The 19,164-nt window shown below is 37.7% G+C and overlaps 1 protein-coding gene across 2 annotated transcripts; it reads left to right on the plus strand.

Moving 5' to 3' along the window:
- The first annotated feature begins 264 nt into the window (after window positions 1-264).
- Window positions 265-18,909, plus strand: Gcn5 (Gcn5 acetyltransferase). 2 transcript variants are annotated; one of them, XM_088260038.1, is made up of 20 exons: window positions 265-520; window positions 679-857; window positions 1,977-2,106; window positions 3,317-3,462; window positions 3,680-3,904; window positions 4,240-4,286; window positions 4,657-4,822; window positions 5,985-6,129; window positions 6,993-7,082; window positions 8,036-8,238; window positions 9,443-9,575; window positions 10,324-10,396; window positions 11,363-11,438; window positions 12,200-12,344; window positions 13,392-13,552; window positions 13,995-14,072; window positions 14,522-14,668; window positions 15,936-16,026; window positions 16,597-16,723; window positions 17,707-18,909. In XM_088260038.1, exons 1-20 carry the CDS (start codon window positions 424-426, stop codon window positions 17,771-17,773), a joined length of 2,526 nt encoding a protein of 841 aa, XP_088116164.1. In that variant the 5' UTR covers window positions 265-423; the 3' UTR covers window positions 17,774-18,909. The 2 variants fall into 2 exon arrangements, with proteins under 2 accessions (XP_088116164.1, XP_088116163.1); XM_088260037.1 differs by having other exon boundaries at window positions 4,237-4,286; window positions 17,707-17,904.
- The last annotated feature ends 255 nt before the right edge of the window (window positions 18,910-19,164 follow it).

A 19,164-nucleotide genomic window follows, 5' to 3' on the forward strand; every position in this document is an offset into this window, starting at 1 on the left:
CCAAATTTCAGTAATACCTTTCACCCTGAGATCTTTCAAATTATACATAGCAACGCATTATGCATAATGCATCGCAACGTTGTAAATTTAAAAATGTATACAATCGATTCCTACACTCCCACGAACTTTAAGGAAGAATTTCGAGCTAAAACAATAAATGTTTTTTTTCGAAATGCATAATTTTTTTTGAGTAGGTATCTATTTTTGTATAACACATCATTTTTATTCTTCTATCGTGTATTTTTTAGTGTATCCATAGTTTCCATTTTATCTTTGATTTTTGGCGTTGACAGCTGAGTTGTGTTTGCCAGCGGTGTTTTCTTTCCCGAAAAACGATTTTGTTTTTAACCGTTACAAACATTGTATTTTATATTTAGATTGTGCGGAAATTTATTTCACATTAAGTAACAGAAGATCTTTTTTATGACAAGTAACCTTAATTTGACGAGTGAGATGGGGGAAATGCAAATGTCAAACGGCGATCCGGAGTCGTCGCACAGCCTTCTACAATCTCAAGATGGTTTGTTGTTTGTTTATATTCTGTGTGTGTGTTTTTTTTTCTTCAAAATCACCCTACTTCCAAGTACAATTGGCGGGAAAGTGTTATATCCGGGGACGTAAAATCCGGGTTTCACTGAATTTGTTTTCTTAAAAAAACAACGTATATATTTTTTAAAGGTGGAAACGTAAGCGGTGAAGAAGTCGTGGGGGGCACGGGTAGTGGGAACAATACCCCTTCGGCCGACACCGTGTCCCGCCAATCCAATCTTCAACGCATACAGCAACGCAAGCAGCAAGTTTACAACTGGCCACATAGCAAGAAACTCCTCAAATTGGCCATTTATTCTGCATGCCAGGTAAGTTGTACGGGTATGCAACCCCAAACTCATTCAAAATATTGTTAATTAAGTCAAATATTTATTTCACTACATTTTGAGTGTGTCCAAATCCTTGTTCACAAATCTGGGTTTCTCCATCTTAACATAGATGAAGGAGAATATGGAAGTCTTGATATTTACAGGGCTTACGACCCTTAGGGCATTTGTCCACTACATGGAATTACACAGAATTTTACTGTCCGGTATGTCAGTTAGCGTTTTAAAATGACGATTAGCTTGTGCTTTTGTCCATCTTTTTTCGGATCGGTGCTCTTAATCGATGCGTGAACACGTTGCGCGTAAATTCGATCACGCTAAACTGTCGTAGTCGCTTTCATTTTTCAAAACCGGCTGCCGGATGGTCAAATTCCGGGTAGTGGACAGTTGCCCTTACGCTGGTTTAAATGATTACTTTATACATGTGTAATATTTACCATTCTACTTATGATTGACAACCACACTACTTAAATTTTGGACCTTTTTATTTAGCAGAAATCCTTATTTTAACTGTATGCAAAATCCTTCCCGAATTATTTTACATTCTGGGAGACGCCTAAAATCATGATTTCCAATTTTCATGAAGCTTTCATAAGCTTGAATAAAAATCATATTCGAAGAGTTATTTTATTAACGCTTTCATGTATGTTAATGGTGTCAAAATATAAAACTAACTAACTAACTAACCATCACGCCGCTTCCCCACAGGGGTAGGCAGAGAGAATCGAACGCCACACCACTCTGTCTTTGCAAACATTCTTTGCCTCTTCTACATTCATGCATCTCCTCATACATACCCGACAATTATTACGATTCCTGACCTGGCCGCTTTCAAGTATTTGACATACCTGATGGTGCCAAGTTTTCCTCGGCCTTCCTCTGCTTCTTTTTCCAACTACATTCGCCTTATAAATTTGTTTAAGCGTTCTTTCTTCACTCATACGTTCCACATGTCCAAACCATCTCAACACACCTTTCTTAATTTCATCGATAATGTTTATCTCAGCCTTACATTCTTTCCTTATTTCATCATAAACGTATGTCAAAATATAATGTATTTTTTAATTTATTCCCTTTACGGTGTTATTAATCTAATTACAGAATCAGGGTTGTACGTGCACCGGATGGAAGACTCCCGTTCCTGTGAATAAACAACAAGGTCAGCGCGGTGACGGGGGGCAGCCCTTGGCCAGCTTCACGGATCCCTGCCGTACCTGCAACCACATCCTTGGTAGAGTTAATTTCATCAATTGATTTATCAGTCACTTTGTGGTGATATCTATCCGTTTTTAAATTAAGTTTTACACGGTAAATACCACTATTAACCTTTAGACGCTCATGCGCCGCGTGCAATAAGGGTAGCGCCCTGCCTAAGCATTTTTGTGAAATATTCACGCGACTACCTACGCGTAGCTGTTATAAAAATAATTATATCTCTAAAATTAGTCGTCCTTTTTAGGTAAAATAAAAAGCATTATCAAAATATTTTTTTTTTAAATAATTTACAAAGCTTTTTAAAGCTGTATTATTTCGAGAAATAAAAATACTTTGTGTTCTGATGTGAGTGGATCAGAACACATAGTATTTTTATTTCTCGAAATAATATATCAATATAATCCACAAAGTTAATGCTTTCAATATTCAAAACTTTTTAAAGCTTCCTAATTTTTCACATTTTATATAATTACAGGTTGAAGTTAAAAATAAAAACAAAAAATAAAAATACTCAATCTGAACATTTTTAAAGTGACCGTGATGTATATTGTGTGTTTTATTAGGAGGACTGTAATAAATCACCTTTGGTTGATTACTGTCCGCCTAATTCAACACAACGCATCTGCTGAGAGTCAACCTTGTAATACAGGTTTAAACACTAATATTACGCATCATGACTAAGATGTTTCTTCTCTTCTTCTTCTTCAAACCCTTATCCATACCCCAATGGTGCATAGGACACTGCATCTTATAAACGCAGTATTATCTCGATCGAACACACAAAGGAAAGGTGATCAGCCTTCCGCTTCATGTACCAGTCCAGGGTAATTAAGAATAAATATTAGAGTGAAAAAAATCACTTATATTTATTTAACCCCCCCTGGGATTTGAACTCGGGACCTCCAGAACGGTAGTCAGGCATGCTGACCATTACACTACGGAGGAGGACAAAATGTTTATCGGACCCAAAAATAAAATGATGGATTAGTTTTGTTAGAAATTATGTTTAAGACATTATTTACGTAAACTAATATTCATATTTTGAATACTTTTGTCATAAATCAGTGTAATCCAATAGCAAAATGCATCAATCACCGGCCCTGTATAGGACAGGTGGGCATTGAACGACGCTGCGTAAAGGACCACTGGGCGTCTAAACATTAAATACAGATCTGGGAATGCAGTGGGACAGCTTCCAATTAAGTTTTCAATTGACCTATTTCCAGAGTGGCATGTATCGCACCTCTCCCAGCTGTCTGCCCAGGAAGTCAACCGGCTGCTGGGGATGGTGGTGGACGTGGAGAACATCTTCATGAGCATGCACCGGGAGGATGACCAGGACACCAAGAAGGTTTATTATTATCTCTTCAAGGTAAGAAAACTACACATGATCGAATTTGAGGAATTCAAAAATTCTGAGTCCGTATCTATTATATTTTATATTGATATCCTCATTTTTACAATCGAGTTGTAGTAAATACAAAATAAAAAATGGAATGGTTAAGAATAGTGTAACAGTTGACAATCGAGCGACGTTCCTCAACCGATCCCTGCTACTTTTCGGTACATTATGCATATTTTGTTTTTAGCTCCTGAGAAAGTGCATCGTGACAATGAGCAAGGCCCAGATAGACGGCCCCCTGGGACAGCCGCCCTTCGAGCGGCCGTCCATAGCCAAGGCCATCACCAACTTTGTGTTGTTCAAGTTCAACCAGCTGGCCAAGCGAGAGTGGCAGACCATGTACGACCTCGCCAAGATGTTCCTGCACTGCTTCAACCACTGGAATTTCGAATCGCCCAGTGTTAGAAAAATGGTTTGTGCATTATACTCATTGATTGATAAATCTATTTGTCCCCCTATGTAGTATAATGGCCAGCACGCTCGGCTACCGTACCGGAGGTCCCGGGTTCGATTCCTAGGGGGGGGGTGTCAAATAAATAAAAGTGATTTTTTTACTCTGATATTTTTTAATATTACCCATGACTGGTACCTGAAGCGGAGCGCAAACCCTTATCCGCACTATTGGGGTGCAGGTAAGGGTTTGAAGTAGAAGAATATTTCATGTTTTATTTATATTTTGTATTTTTTTTTACTTTTGTGGACTTTTACTGTTTTTTTAATAAAATGAAAAACACTTTTCTCCAGCAGGTATCAAACCCAGAGGATATTTCAGCCTACCAAATCAATTATACAAGGTAAGTTGACATTTCAATATTGTACCAGCTAATCATTAACTAATTTTAATTTTTTACTATTCATATCATTCCATGAAAATTTCATGTACCTCACCAAAATGGCATACTTGATACGCATAAAATGTGGATAACCTTTTTTAAAAAAACTATAGATGTCTCTTTATAAGGACTACAGTCATAGAGAATTGTGATGATTATATGAATTTCCCTTCTACACTATGACAATTTCTATGGATTTTTCTTCTGTATTGTGTTGTCACCCATACAAGTAATACACATTGTTTATAGTCTATGAGCAATAATGTTTGGAGTTCGTTAATGACTCCTCATATATATTATTATACTCTTAACATAAATCTGATTATGACAGGTGGTTGGTATTCTGCCATGTGCCGGCGTTTTGTGATTCACTGCCCCATTTTGAGACCACCCTCGTGTTTGGACGAACGCTGCTTCGTGCCGTGTTCAAGTCTGTGTGTCGCCAGCTGATGGACAAGTGTCATTCGGAGAGGGACAGAATGTCGCCAGAGAAAAGGGTAATGTATAAATCACCATTTTTTGTCTTGGTTTGTCCTTCCCGCTAAATGTCCAGCACCTATCGCTAAATTCTCCAAAAATCGATAATGCAATCATAAAGCATTTGAAAAAATATAACAAAAACATTTGAATATTAGTGGTCAAAATTCATTCTTTCAAACCCTTATCCGCACCCCAACGGTGCATAGGGCACTGCATCATATAAACGCAGTGTTATCTTGGTCGTTAACACATCAAGGAAAGGTTATCAGCCCTCCGCTTTCGGTACCAGTCCAAGGTAATATTGAATAAATATAAGAGTGAAAAAAAAACTTATAATTATTTGACCCCCCCTGGGAATCGAACCCGGGACCTCCAGTATGGTAGCCGAGCGTGCTGACCATCACACTACGGAGGCGGACCCATTCTATTCTTCAAAATACCCATTCTATTCTTTTGAGGGTAGGTAGAATTGCAAAAAGTGTGGGCAACACTTCTAGTAACAATTACAGTAAACTATAAAATTGCCAGAAAGAATAAAAAAAAGTCATTTAAACCAGAAATATAAGAAATAAAATAAAATCTTAACTCATAAATAATTATTATTATATATAATTATCATGCATAACGTTTGATATAGCCAAAATACAAATGCTGAGTACATACTCACATATGAAGAAGAACATGTCAGTTATACGATGCCAGACTTCCATATTTTTCTTCATCTATGTTGAGATGGTGTGAACGATTATACTTGTTTATTTATTGATTTGGCGTTTAATTTGTAGAACTCCATTTTAATTTATGTAATAATTTTAAATCAAACACAGATTTTTTTGAGTCTACTAAATTGTATTTTGCTAACAAAAACACATCAAAAATTTATATTGTGACAATTGTTTCGCCTTGTTAGGGCATTATCAATGTCATTAACATTTGTGTGATTATCACAATATATTTTTTTTGTGTTTTTGTCAGTAAAATACAATTTAGTAGACTCAAAAAATCTGCATTTGATTTAAAATTAATACATAAATACTTGTTTATTTTGGCTCGACTAACCGGCGTGTGCAATATTTTACCAGTCATATTTTGTTCATAGATATTTTGCCACATTAAAACTTTTATTACTTTTTCCTGTGATTTTTTTCATTGCTTTAATGTTTTGAATATAATTGAAAGGTTCTGGTGTTGACACATTTCCCCCGCTTCTTGGCTTTGCTGGAAGAGGAGATATTCAGCACCACATCTCCCATCTGGGATCCGGACTACAAGCAAGTTCCTCCGAGCCATCTGCATGCCGTGCTCGATAACACCAAATCAACAGGTGTGTACGCTGAACAAGCTAAATAATAATAATAATAATAAACCCCCTATCCGCACCCCAATGGTGCATAGGGCACTGTGTCGTATAAACGCAGTGTTATCTTGATCGTTAACACTTGAAGGAAAGGTGATCAGCCGTCCGCTTCAGGTACCAACCAGTCCAGGGTAATATTGAATAAATATTACAGTGAAAAAATCACTTATATTTATTTGACCCCCCTGGGAATTGAACCCGGGACCTCCAGAACGGTAGCGGAGCGTGCTGACCATTACACTACAGAGGTGGACAAAAATAAATACTAAGCTAAATAAATACTTCATAAAATTTTCAACTGATGGCGCTACAATCAGCAATATACATCATATCCAATTTTTTAAAAATAAATACCATTACAGTAAAAATAAATATTGATTAATCAATATAAAATTGTTTTTTTATATATTTTATTGACATCTCATCAAAGATGAAGAAGAAGATGGAAGTTCTATATATATATGAACCAATTTAGAAACCTTGTTCTTGAATCACTAGAACTTCACTAGAGACATCTATTAGTGAGATGTAAAGAAGCTTTTAAGTAAGAATTTTAACTTTTTTAATTTGAATTTGAAATTTTACTTCCAAGAATTTTAGTAGTGTGGTTGTCAATAATGGGTAGAATTGGTGAATGTTACACGTGTGTAAAGCGATCACTTAAACCAGCCTATGACGGTCGTCAGCCCCGTAAATGCCCAGACTTTTATATTCTTCTTCATCTTTGATGAGATGTCAAAAAATAATATGAAAATAACTCCTGTAATCGGAGATAATCCAGATTTTGTAAACAAGTATTTGGACACACTCAAAATGTTGTTTTTTTATAGCTCGTCTTAAATCGGGTGGCGAATTTGAAAAAGTTAACATCACTCCGGGAGATAACAAAGATGGCTTCACCACTATAACTCTCAGCGCAGGTAAATATCATAATAATTATTAATAGTTTTCTTGCTAATTTAGAATTATAGGAATTAAATTTTGACAAATATGAGCATACTGCAACTGATAGTATTTTATGTTTTCGAAAATAAAAAATGACTTAAATCATATTCATAAAACTTGATCTTTTTGTTTACCATTTAAGCGAGTTTGTATCAAAATTATATGGTCGCTTTTTACAATTTTTTCTCAAAAATGGAAAGTGAGTAAAATACGTGTCGGATTGTGGTCCCGTGGTTAATGTCGCAGTCTCTCGAGTCACAGTTTCTCGTTTCGAACCCACTCTACCACAATTTGATATCTATTTCTAATAATGAGCCGCTTAGGCTCACAGAAATAGTATGAAATTGAAGTATTTTTGTAAATAATAAAAACAAAAATATTTCTCTTTTCATTTTAAAAAACAAACAAAAATACATTAATAAAAATTTTGTTAATTCTAAATTAAGGGCACCATAATTTGAAAATTAAATTAAACTCCAAAAAGAAAAAACTTTCACCTTTTCAATACCCTGACAGATGCGTGGCGAAGTTCAGAAGATAATTTGCTTTATTTTGTTGACCAAATAATAAAAACAGTTAAAAATTATAATTTTAAAATTAATAATAAAATTAGTCAATTTTTGTTTTTGTTGCTATATTTGGATTCAAATGTTATAGGCGCTTTGTAATTTACAAATTTTCAAATCAACAGAATATAAAAATTACGCTTTTAATGCATAAAAATGTTTTTATTAATATATATATATAAGGAATAATCTGCAAACCCTCTTTTAAAGGCTTGTCTGCAGGTAGGATAATGAGGATAGAGAAGGTGAATGTTGTTAATTGGCGGGAATCAAACCCTCGATTCCAGTTTAGCAGTCGAGCGTCTACCCAACTCGCCACAGCGCTTGTCATTTTGTACATTTTGTTTGTTGCATCCTTCCAGGCAGCGGCAAACAAACCATCCACGATGGAAAGAGGATTGCCACTCCGTTGAACTCAAACAGCTTTGATCCGAACGCTCCCGGGGGAGCAGCGAAGCGCAGGAGGTTCGCAGAACTCGGAGAGTCCTTGGAGGATCTGACTGATGACACTGTCGCCGATATCGTCAACACCATCAGCGATCCCAACTACATGGCGGGACCCGATGTAAGTCCCAATTCATTATTTTTACAATGACATGGTGTGAAAGGTTGTTTGGTGTTAATTTATGCATATTTCTAGTGTGATTACTGTCCTACGTGCCATTGCGGATGTAAGAATGCTGATTCCATGTATTCCACGTATACAAAGGCTGTACTTCTGTTTTTCATTTCATTCTCCATCTTATTCCTCATTGCTGAGGGTTGTGACCCTTGCAGAAGGAATGACTCTTCTCCAGTTATCCCTTGACTGCGCTGCACGTAGCGCTCCAACCACCGACGTGCCTGCTGCTGCCTTAATTTGATCGGTCCATCGTGTGGGGATCTTCCCTCTCCCTCTCTTTCCCTCCAGGCTACCGATCACAACTAGTCGTTCCAGGCTATCTTCGTTGCCACGCGCAAATTGTCCAAAAAACTGGAGAATCCGTCGAGTGCAGACATTGGCCAGAGTTAAGCCATCCAAGCGTAAGCAGATGTAAATTACTTGCTTACTTCAGCCTTCTTCTTGTGTCCAGCATTGAACGAAGGCCTCTCTTTTGGACTCCACAGGTCTCTGTTGGACGTGACTGTTATCAGTGCAGGCCCGCTACTTTCTTAATGTCACCGGGCCATCTTGTCTGAGGCCTACCCATACTTCTGCGTCATATTCTATGCCTCCAGTCCAGCACTTTTTCGTCCATCTATCCTCAGACATACGTGCCACACGACCTGCCCAGTTCCACTTTTGTCCCGCGATTCTTAGAGCCACATGTGTTTGTTACCTTGGTCTTTTCCCTTATCCAAACATTCCTTTTTTGGTCCCTGAGGTATATGTTAAGTATGTAAATTATACGCTGCTAATGTATACCGTAGAACGGGGCTACTTGAACTTTGATGTGTTACTTGAGCCCAGTACAAAAAAAATATTTACATCTGTATTTGGTCTACAATAATGAATGTATCAACATGATTCATAGTTTCCCTGACAGGTGACACTTATTGTCACGATAAGTTATTGTAGACCAAATACAGATTTTTTTTTGTACTGGGCTCAAGTAACACATCAAAGTTCAAGTAGCCCCGTTCTACGGTATATCATTTGGAAGGTGTGACTATATTGCAGTTTATAGTTACAGCTTTAGTCGGTGTACGCTTTGAATAATCATAGGCTATGGAATTGTACAAAAAGCCAATTCAATGAATCTTTTTACTTGAGAAATGTAATTATTTAGGCCCTGCTGCAAGTTAGTGCACCGAGAGATGAAGCTGCCAAGGTGGAGGAGATCAAGAAGCTTATAGAGTTTCACGTCATTGGCAACTCTCTCACTGGACCGGTCAACAAGCAGACGATGCTGTGGCTTATTGGTAAGTGTATCTTTAGATATTATATCGCTCACTCCTTTCAAAAACGTCATAAATAAAAAAAACTTGATTTTTCAGGAGACCGTTTTTAAAGTTTAAAAATAAAACACAAAGCATTAAAAATCAATATCAAGCCACTTATTGAACTTTTTACTGTGCAACAGATCTTTGTAGGTAAAATCTGAAGGTTTTTTCTCCATTTGAAAAATATTTCGTATATTTAAAAAAAAAATTAAACAATACCTTTTCTTCAAAATGCAAAAACAACATTTTCTGCCCTGTAGCGGGTAAATATTAAGCTAAAAATATGCCTCTTGTGCTGGGATATATGTAGTACATTTTTTGAGCATTCCGAAAACATGCACAACTGAAAATTGTCGATTTTTTATTTATGATGTTCTTGAAAGGAGTGAGCGATATGTCCGTTTAAAACACATGAAACTGGCTACGAATCCTTATCTTTATTCATCATGACTCCCGTCAAGGCGTGGCTCCAATATTTGTATGGACATGGGAGCCGTGAACAACGCACACACATGTTAAACTCTGTCTTTGCACATGTTAAACTCTGTCTTTGCAAATGCAAATGCAAAGACAGAGTGGTGTGGTGTTCTATTCTCTCTGTCTACTCTGCGGGGAAGTGGCGTGACGATTGAAGTTAGTTGTACAAATTTTGAAAAGACCCTATTGGGTATATTTTGTGTTCAATTTCGAAGAGTACAGATTATTATACGGATATATTTCTTTGTAGGTCTTCACAATGTATTTTCACATCAGCTTCCTGAAATGACAAAGGAGTACATATCTCAACTCGTGTTTGATCCGTGAGTATTTAGATCCGTTATTATTTGTACATTTATCTATGCCGGCGATTTTTAATCTCCGCTCTACCAAAAGTAAGAAAACAGAACGCTTATAAGCATCTTCCGCTCTCTACCAACAGTATATAAAAGATGATTTTATATGTTTCCCTCAAATAATGTGTTAATATCATATATTTGAAATAAAGAAAAACTGGCCCTGTTTATTAAAACTAATCAGTCCGCGTCTGTAGTGTAATGGTCAGCACGCTGGGCTACCGTACTGGAGGTCCCGGGTCCGATTCCCAGGGGGGGGTGATTTTTTCACTCTAATATTGTGTATATATGTGATTTTTTCACTGTAATATTTATTCAATATTACCCTGGACTGGTACCTGAAGCGGAGGGCTGATCACCTTTCCTTCATGTGTTAATGATTAAGATAGCACTGCGTTTATATGATGCAGTGCCCTATGCACCATAGTGGTGCGGATAAGGGTTTTTAAATGATCAGTCAAAGGGTTAAACAAATGTTAATAATAATAATAATAAAACCCCTATCCGCACCCCAATGGTGCATAGGGCACTGCGTCATATAAACGCAGAGTTATCTTGATCGTTTACACATGAAGGAAAGGTGATCAGCCCTCCGCTTCAGGTACCAGTCCAGGGTAATATTGAATCAATATTACAGTGAAAAAATCACTTATATTTATTTGACCCCCCCTGGGAATCGAAACCGGGACCTTCAGAACGGTAGCCGAGCGTGCTGACCATTACACTACGGAGGCGGACAAATAAAGAGGCAAACAAATGTTAGAGTGAGAAATCAATCAATATATTTATTTTAGCACCCCAGGAACACGTGACTTCTAGAACATTAACCGAATGCGCTAACCACTTCATTACAGAGGCATACAAACCTAACCAGTCTCAAAGTACTCATATGGAGTATATTATGTAGTTTTAATTATTAAATTTTATTTGTAGAAAGCACAAAACGCTGGCATTGATCAAAGAAGGAAGGCCTATTGGCGGTATATGCTTCAGAACGTTCCACACACAGGTAAGAGAAGTTGCATCTACTAGTCATACTACTATTGCTAATTTATTTATTTTATAGTTATATGGTATGTGTGCTGAAACAAACAAACATACCACTCGTGCTACAGTGCCGGAGTAACTTCACGAAGACCCTGTACCCATTATCGTAACATACTTTTATATCTCTTGCACTTCACTGTGTGAAATAAAAAAAAATACAACATTTTGAGTGTGTCCAAATACTATTTCGAAACATTATTCTTGAATCACTAGAACTTATTATAATATTTTATATTGTGTGATTATAATCCAGGATTCGGACCTCACATACTAATAAAAGAGTTTCTGCTAAAAAAAAAGCTTCTTTTCATCTCACCAATAGATGTCTCTAGCGAAGTTCTAGTGATTCAAGAATAATTTTTCAAAATTGGTTACACGTGTGTAAAGTGATCACTTAAATCAGCCTATGGCGGTCGTCAGCCCTGCGAATGCCCAGACTTCCATATTCTTCTTCATCTTTGATGAGATGTCAAAAAATAATGTGAAAATAACACCTGTTATTGGAGATAATCCAGATTTTGTGAACATGTATTTGGACACACTCAAAATGTTGTAAATAAATTATCTGGTCAAATTATAAGCTTAAATAATAAAAATGAAAACGGTATTTTCTGGCGTTTCTCATGTGTGTGATTATAATCCATATTTTTCTTCATCTTTGATGGGTGTCAAAAAAAAAAATGTAATGCTTTATAAAGAATGCTGTGATTGCTTGCTCTCCAGGGATTCAGTGAGATAGTGTTCTGCGCTGTGACTTCCAACGAACAAGTCAAAGGATACGGAACTCATCTAATGAACCACTTGAAGGACTACCACATCCGGAACAACATTCTACACTTTCTCACATTCGCTGACGAATTTGCCATAGGTAAGATTGTGCCGCCAATTTAACACATCAACCCCGACCCTAATTAGTATACTAATTTCAATCCAATTCAAACCCTTATCCGCACCCCAATGGTGCATAGAGCACTGCATTATATAAACACTGTGTTATCTTGATCGTTTACACGAAGGAAAGGTGATCAGCCGTCCGCTTCAAGTACCAGTCCAGGGTATTTATTTTGGAATCTGAGCCCACCATTCACCCGCAGCAGTTATAGAGTCCTGAGGGACTCTCTGTCAGCTGCACATAGAGGAAAATCTTCAAAATATTTCTGAAGAAATAAATATTGCTCTATTCAATTAAATTTACCAGTCCAGGGTAATATTGAATAAATATAAGAGTGAAAAAATCACTTATATTTATTTGACCCCCCCTGGGAATCGAACCCGGGACCTCCAGAACGGTAGCCGAGCGTGCTGACCATTATACTGCAGAGGCGGACACTAATATAATGAAGGACACTATACTAATGAGGGTTGTATACTAATCACAAGTAACCGCAAACCCTATTCCGATCTAAACAATGGTTTTTGGTATCTCTCGTGCTCTACCAAAAATAAGCAAATAGAACGCTTATAAGCTCTCCCACTCTCTACCAACAGTATGTAACAGAAGCTTTTAAGCGTTTCCCGCAAACAATGTGTAAATATGAAATTCTGGTGGGTTTTGGTATTGCAGTGCCAGTGGTCTTTGTATTGTAGTGGTTAACAGCTTTTGCCACCGTGCTGGAGGTCCTGGTTTCGATTCTCAGGGAAAAAATAATAACAACTATTTATATAGTTTTTTCCGCATATATTTTATTTGACCTGTGACCAGCTTTTGTCGTTACTGACATCAGTCTGGTGGGAGGCTAGTCGAAATTCCATGTTATACACAACAAGGCATGGGTTAAAAACCATAATTTATATAAATTTTTTTCCAACAAAATGAATTTGAGTGAATATATTTATAAATATATACGTATTTTATAGTTTTGCTTTACTGATTATTATAAAGCATATTCTAAAATGACTTTACCGATGTTTGTAGGTTATTTTAAGAAGCAGGGCTTCTCCAAAGAAATAAAGCTCCCACGGGCGATGTACCAGGGCTACATAAAGGACTACGAGGCGGCCACACTGATGCACTGTGAACTGAATCCAAAGATTGTGTACACACAGTTCACGGGAATCATAAGGAAACAGAAAGAGGTACGTCTATCGTGACAATCTATTCATTTTCAAAACTTTATAAAATTAAATAACTTAGTTTTAACCACTTTTTTATTAATACAATTTAACCTACCGGTTTCGACAAGAACCTTGTCATGGGTTTATTTTAATTCAAAAATATTAAAAACATTAAAATACTCTCACCAAAAACTTCCACACACTCCGTAAAAATCCTACATTTAAGATTTTTACAGAGTGTGTGGAAGTTTTTGGTGAGAGTATTAATACTTAAAACACGTAGATTAGCGAAATACCACCATATTATATGTTTACTGTCATTTTTGTAATTATTATTTGTTTTGTCTTTATACAAAAAAGTTAACTTAATTTTTTAAATACATGTATTGATGTACATGTATCAAAAAATGAAAGATTCAGACGGTTAAAATAGTTTTTTCACACAAAATTTCCATTTTTGCAGATTGTCAAGAAACTTATCGACATGAGACAAAAGGAAGTTCGCAAGGTCCATTCCGGTCTCACATGCTTCAAGGAGGGGGTGAGTTCAAAATACATTCATGAATCGAACCTGCGATGCCAGTTTCGCAGGCTAGCGTCTACCCAACTACCCCACGGCGCCTGCCAAAAACGGATAATGGTTACTATTTTTAGTGATGGATATGCCTTTTTTTGCAAGACCGAGTAAGAAATACCAACATCCTAAGCATGTGTAAGACGGAGAATATCATGAGGTGGGGACAACTACGAAGGCGATACTGGAATGAACATATGAACAGAATGTCAGAAGACAGACTTCCACGTATCGCCCTTGAAGGTAATCCTGAAGGACGCAGACCAGGCAGACCCCAGGCAGACCTCCGAAAAGATGGAAAGACAGCTGGGAGTCAACATCCCAAGAGCGACATGCAGAGGCACAGATCCCTAGGATCTACAAAAAGAAGAAGATATGCTTTTATGCGGGTATAAAAGTTTTTCTGTATCTTTTAGGTGCGAAGTATCCCGGTCGAATCCATTCCCGGTCTCCGGGAGGCGGGATGGAGGGCCGCTGCTCGCCAAACCCGAGTGGCCCGCCTGGCCGAGGAACCCGCGGATCCCGACACCCTGGCCACTGCTCTCAGGGCGACACTTAATGCGGTGAGTAGATGTTGTCAACTGTAGACTGTGACCTGATGATGGGGTTGTTATTCCAGAACTGGCGTTACACAAAGTGACGAGTGATAAGGAGAGTGCTTGTTTACCATACTTACTTTACTTTACTTCAGCCTTCTTCTTGTGTCCAGTATCAAACAAAGGCTCCCTCTTGGACTTCTACAGTTTACTGTTGAATACGACTCTTTTACAGTGCAGACTGGCCACGTTTTTAATGTCTGAGGCCTACCTATTTTTTTTTTTGGGTCAAGGAATCTTGCATCCCTTATGTCACTGCGACCATATTAGGTCTATTGTGACCTCTCTCTGTATTACAGGTCACTGTTAAGACCTACATGAGTCATGCAACTCACGACCTGTCTTGGTGGTAGGAGCTTCACCTTCTCGGAGTCCAGTAGAGGTCCTCCAAGGATGTGACTTGGTTTGTGAGCGAGTGCGTCACAATTGTAGAGAATGTGGATTGGCGTTTCGTTATCCTCCATACAAAATCTGCATACTGGGGAATCATGAAGTGAGATTTTGTCATGTGTTTCCTCAGTCTGCAGTGTCATGTCAAGGTCCTGGTTAGGATCCTTATTTGTTTTTTTGCTAAGCTTTAGAGCTTCTGTGGTGAATTTCCGCGAGTACCCAGTGATCAGTTCCTTTGCGTGTTTCATCCCTGAGCTGTTGGACCAGATTACTTGGCTCTTGTCCATGGCCCAGTTTTTCAGATTAAACTTGATAGTGCTGAGTGTCAGTCCGCATATGGGTTCAGGGCCCGTTGGTGGCCTCTCAGCACCAGTTCTTGCAAGTTTATCGGCAGGCCTACCTATGCTTCTCGGTCCTGCTCTAGGCCTCCAGTCAAGCACCTTTTTGTCCATCTATCCTCAGACATACTTGCAACAGTTTCACTTTTGTTCTGCGATTGAGCCACATCTGTTACCTTGGTTTTTTCCCTTATCAAAACATTCATTTTTCAGTACCTAAGGGATATGATTAGCATCCTTCTCTCCATCGCTCTTTGTGTTACCTGGAGTTTATATATGATTCGTTTTGTTAGGGTAAATGTCTCGAATCCATATGTGAGCACTGGGAGTACACATGCATCATGCATCAAAATTTTCCCTTTCAGATGGATGAGAATGTTTGGGGATTTTTGGATATTTTATAATTTACCATATTTATATTACCATACCACAATGTTAACGCTGCTTTTAAAATACAAAATATATAGTTCCACTTGTTTATGTTAGCAATGTTTTATGCCTTGCAGGTTAAAAATCATCATTCTGCTTGGCCTTTCTTGAAACCTGTGGATAAAAATGAAGTTCCCGACTACTATGACCATATCAAGTACCCCATGGGTTAGTGCTGTTATTTTTTACTATTTTAAATAACCGAAAACCGTAATTATTTAACCTAACCTACCCCAAACCGTAACAATGGTGCTATGTACATAAATTAAACGTTAAAACATGTATTAATTATATCTTATAAATTATAGTACAAATATAGAAAGCCATTACTTATTAATTACATCGCGAATTTGTATGTATTATGTGTATATTCTAATGAAATGACTTGAGATTGGACTCAGACGAACTTAATTAAAGCTCAAAGACATGCAAATACTTTATTACTTACTTACTTTAGCCTTCTTGTCGTGTCTAGTATTGAACGAAGACCTCCCTATTGGACTTCCACAGTAATCTGTTGGACGCGACTCTCTTCCAGTGCAGGCTCTGTTTAAATGTCATTGGACCATCTTGTCTGGGGCCTACCCACTCTTCTGCGTTCTATTTTAGGCCTCCAGTCAAGCACCTGTTTCATCCATCTTTATGAAATATTTAAAAAAATACTACATAACTAATGGGATGATCCAACATCATACTTATGATTGTCAAAGAATGAATGAAAATTTAAATAATTTTTAGACCTCCGCACAATTGGAGAGCGCTTGAAATCCCGGTACTACGTGGCAAGGAGACTCTTCATCGCCGATATGACGAGAATATTCACCAACTGCAGACTATACAACTCTCCGGAAACCGAGTATTACAAGTAAGTAGACTTTTTGTACATCTGAGTTTTTTATACATGGTCCAATCTGTCATCAACAGCCCGGGGGATGAACGCTGTATTCGGTTGATGCAATATTTTTATCATGCTGGTAAGGTCACTTTATCCGTGGCAGATGTTTTAGCCGATGAAAGCATGAGACGTCTCTATCTGCTGATTCGTCCGAGATGCACAGCTTTATTAGATACTCTGGAACCCTATTGGGCATCGATTTATGTAAAAGCAAACGCAGTTTTTATTGTTTTTTTTTTTATTTCATTTATTTGCCTTATAAAATAACTACATATAAATTTGTAAATATATACATTTATTAATTCATATGCATGTTTCCCACCTAGTCACCTTATGTGTCTTATTGGTGGAATTCTTTTTGCATAGGTACTTTTTTTTTAAATAAAAAAAAATATTTTAACATACTTTGGACGGGAAAGGTATTTCTACCTGTTCGGTCGATTGATGCTTAAGGACGGGAAGTGTATTTTTACCTTCTGCGCCAGACTAATTTCAATGTAAGAAAAGAAGGATTTATTTAATGTTTTTATATGAATCGCTTTAAGGACTAAACTATATGTACATTCATTCAAACCCTTATCCGCACCCCAATGGTGCATAGGGCACTGCATCATACAAACGCAGTGTTATCTTGATCGTTAACACATGAAGGAAAGGTGATCAGCCCTCCGCTTCAGGTACCAGTCCAGGGTAATATGGAATAAATATTAGAGTGAAAAAACCACTTTCTATTTTATTTATTTGACCCCCCTGGGAATCGAACCCGGGACCTCCAGAACGGTAGCCGAGCGTGCTGACCATTACACTACGGAGGCAGACTATATGTACACAGTTATCAAATCCCGTTGCCAGCGGTCTGCAGGCGTAAAAAACACCCGTCCGAAGTGTGGTAACCTCTTGAGTAAAGAGATATTAATGAAAAGGTGTTTTATTATTGTATTTTGTCTGTCAAGGTGTGCCAACGCCCTGGAGAAGTACTTCCAGACGAGGATGAAAGAGGTCGGCCTCTGGGACAAATGATCTGAGTTTAACTTCGACGACTTCTTCACGTCCGAGCTCAGGAAGCTGGGCTGCTGCCCGCCCCCCTCCCTCTGCCCGCCCCCCTCCCCCTGCCCCGCCCCCGCCCCCCCTCCCGCCGCGGCCGCGCGCCCGCCGCAGCCCGCCTACTGCATCATCCAAACTTCGGGGAAGAGGCCCGCCTACAAGGGGCCCGTGCTGCAGATCAGGGATGGCATCGTTCAAGGTGTCGCCGTCGGCGCGGACTCGTTCGGAGCGTACGGGAAGAACATAAAAATGTGCTCAGACCCGGGAAGTTTCAGTGAAATGGACGATTAGTTCCTCACCATATTAACACACTGAGGACGGGAAAGGTATTTCTACCCACTCGGTTGATTGATGCTTAACCCGCACTAGTCCCATGTCGGATGTTATTCAACATTTTTTTCATCATTAGTATTATTTATTTAAATTCCAAGTTTACATTTTTGTCACTCGTATCTATTACAACAGTATGTGGAGCAGAGGACAAAGATTTTTTCCAATCGGAATGTTACTGTCTACCTAGATTTTTTTTAATTTTGGGGGACCGGAAAGGGTTAAGGACGGGAAGGGTATTTTTACCTTCTGCGCCGGCCTCATTTCAAAGTCAGAAAATAAGAAATTATTTAATGTTTTTACATGAATATTATGTACCAATCTCTTTGTTAAGGTCTAAACTACGTAACAATTATCAAATCCTGTCGCCAGCGGCCCGCAGGTCGAAATGTGTTAATTATGTGAATATTCCCTTGTTAGGTATAATTTATATACAAAACATCTTCATTTTTTTATTTGATTTGTATTCATTTTGCTGGTTAGCACATTGTATCACACGAGCTTGACTTTTTTATTAGTTTTTTTTCTCTTCTTATTACGCCACTCCACGCTGAAGGTTGACAATCATCATGGCAATTTTTACTCTGGCTGCAACCGCTCTTAACAGCGACTCTGTTACTACAGTTCAACCGCACAATCAAATTTTTAAGCCAGAATATACTTATAAATATATTTTTTAAGTGAATATACACAATATTTTGTGTTTTTCCATATCTTTGTTTACAAATGCTGGATTTGGATCACTTAGGAGCTGTTTATATCAGGATTTTATAAATAAAAAATATATACAATAATATAGATAAAGAAGTCTTTTGAGATGGAAGTATAAAAGCCTGTCATTAGGTATACTCGTTACATATGTAAAATTGAACTGTTTCTTCAAAAGTAATGTGATTAATAGATTTTTCTTTTTAATTTACATATTATTACATTTTTTATTGAATATTAGTGTTTACTTTGTAGAATTCCATAATCCATTACTAAATAAACCAAAATACAATTAATGAATGCAGATTTTTTTTGTGACAACTGTTTGG

This window comes from Brachycentrus maculatus, unplaced genomic scaffold (genome assembly GCF_059751285.1).
Source record: "Brachycentrus maculatus isolate JH-2025_06_01 unplaced genomic scaffold, ASM5975128v1 h1tg000122l, whole genome shotgun sequence".
Lineage (NCBI taxonomy): Eukaryota > Metazoa > Arthropoda > Insecta > Trichoptera > Brachycentridae > Brachycentrus > Brachycentrus maculatus.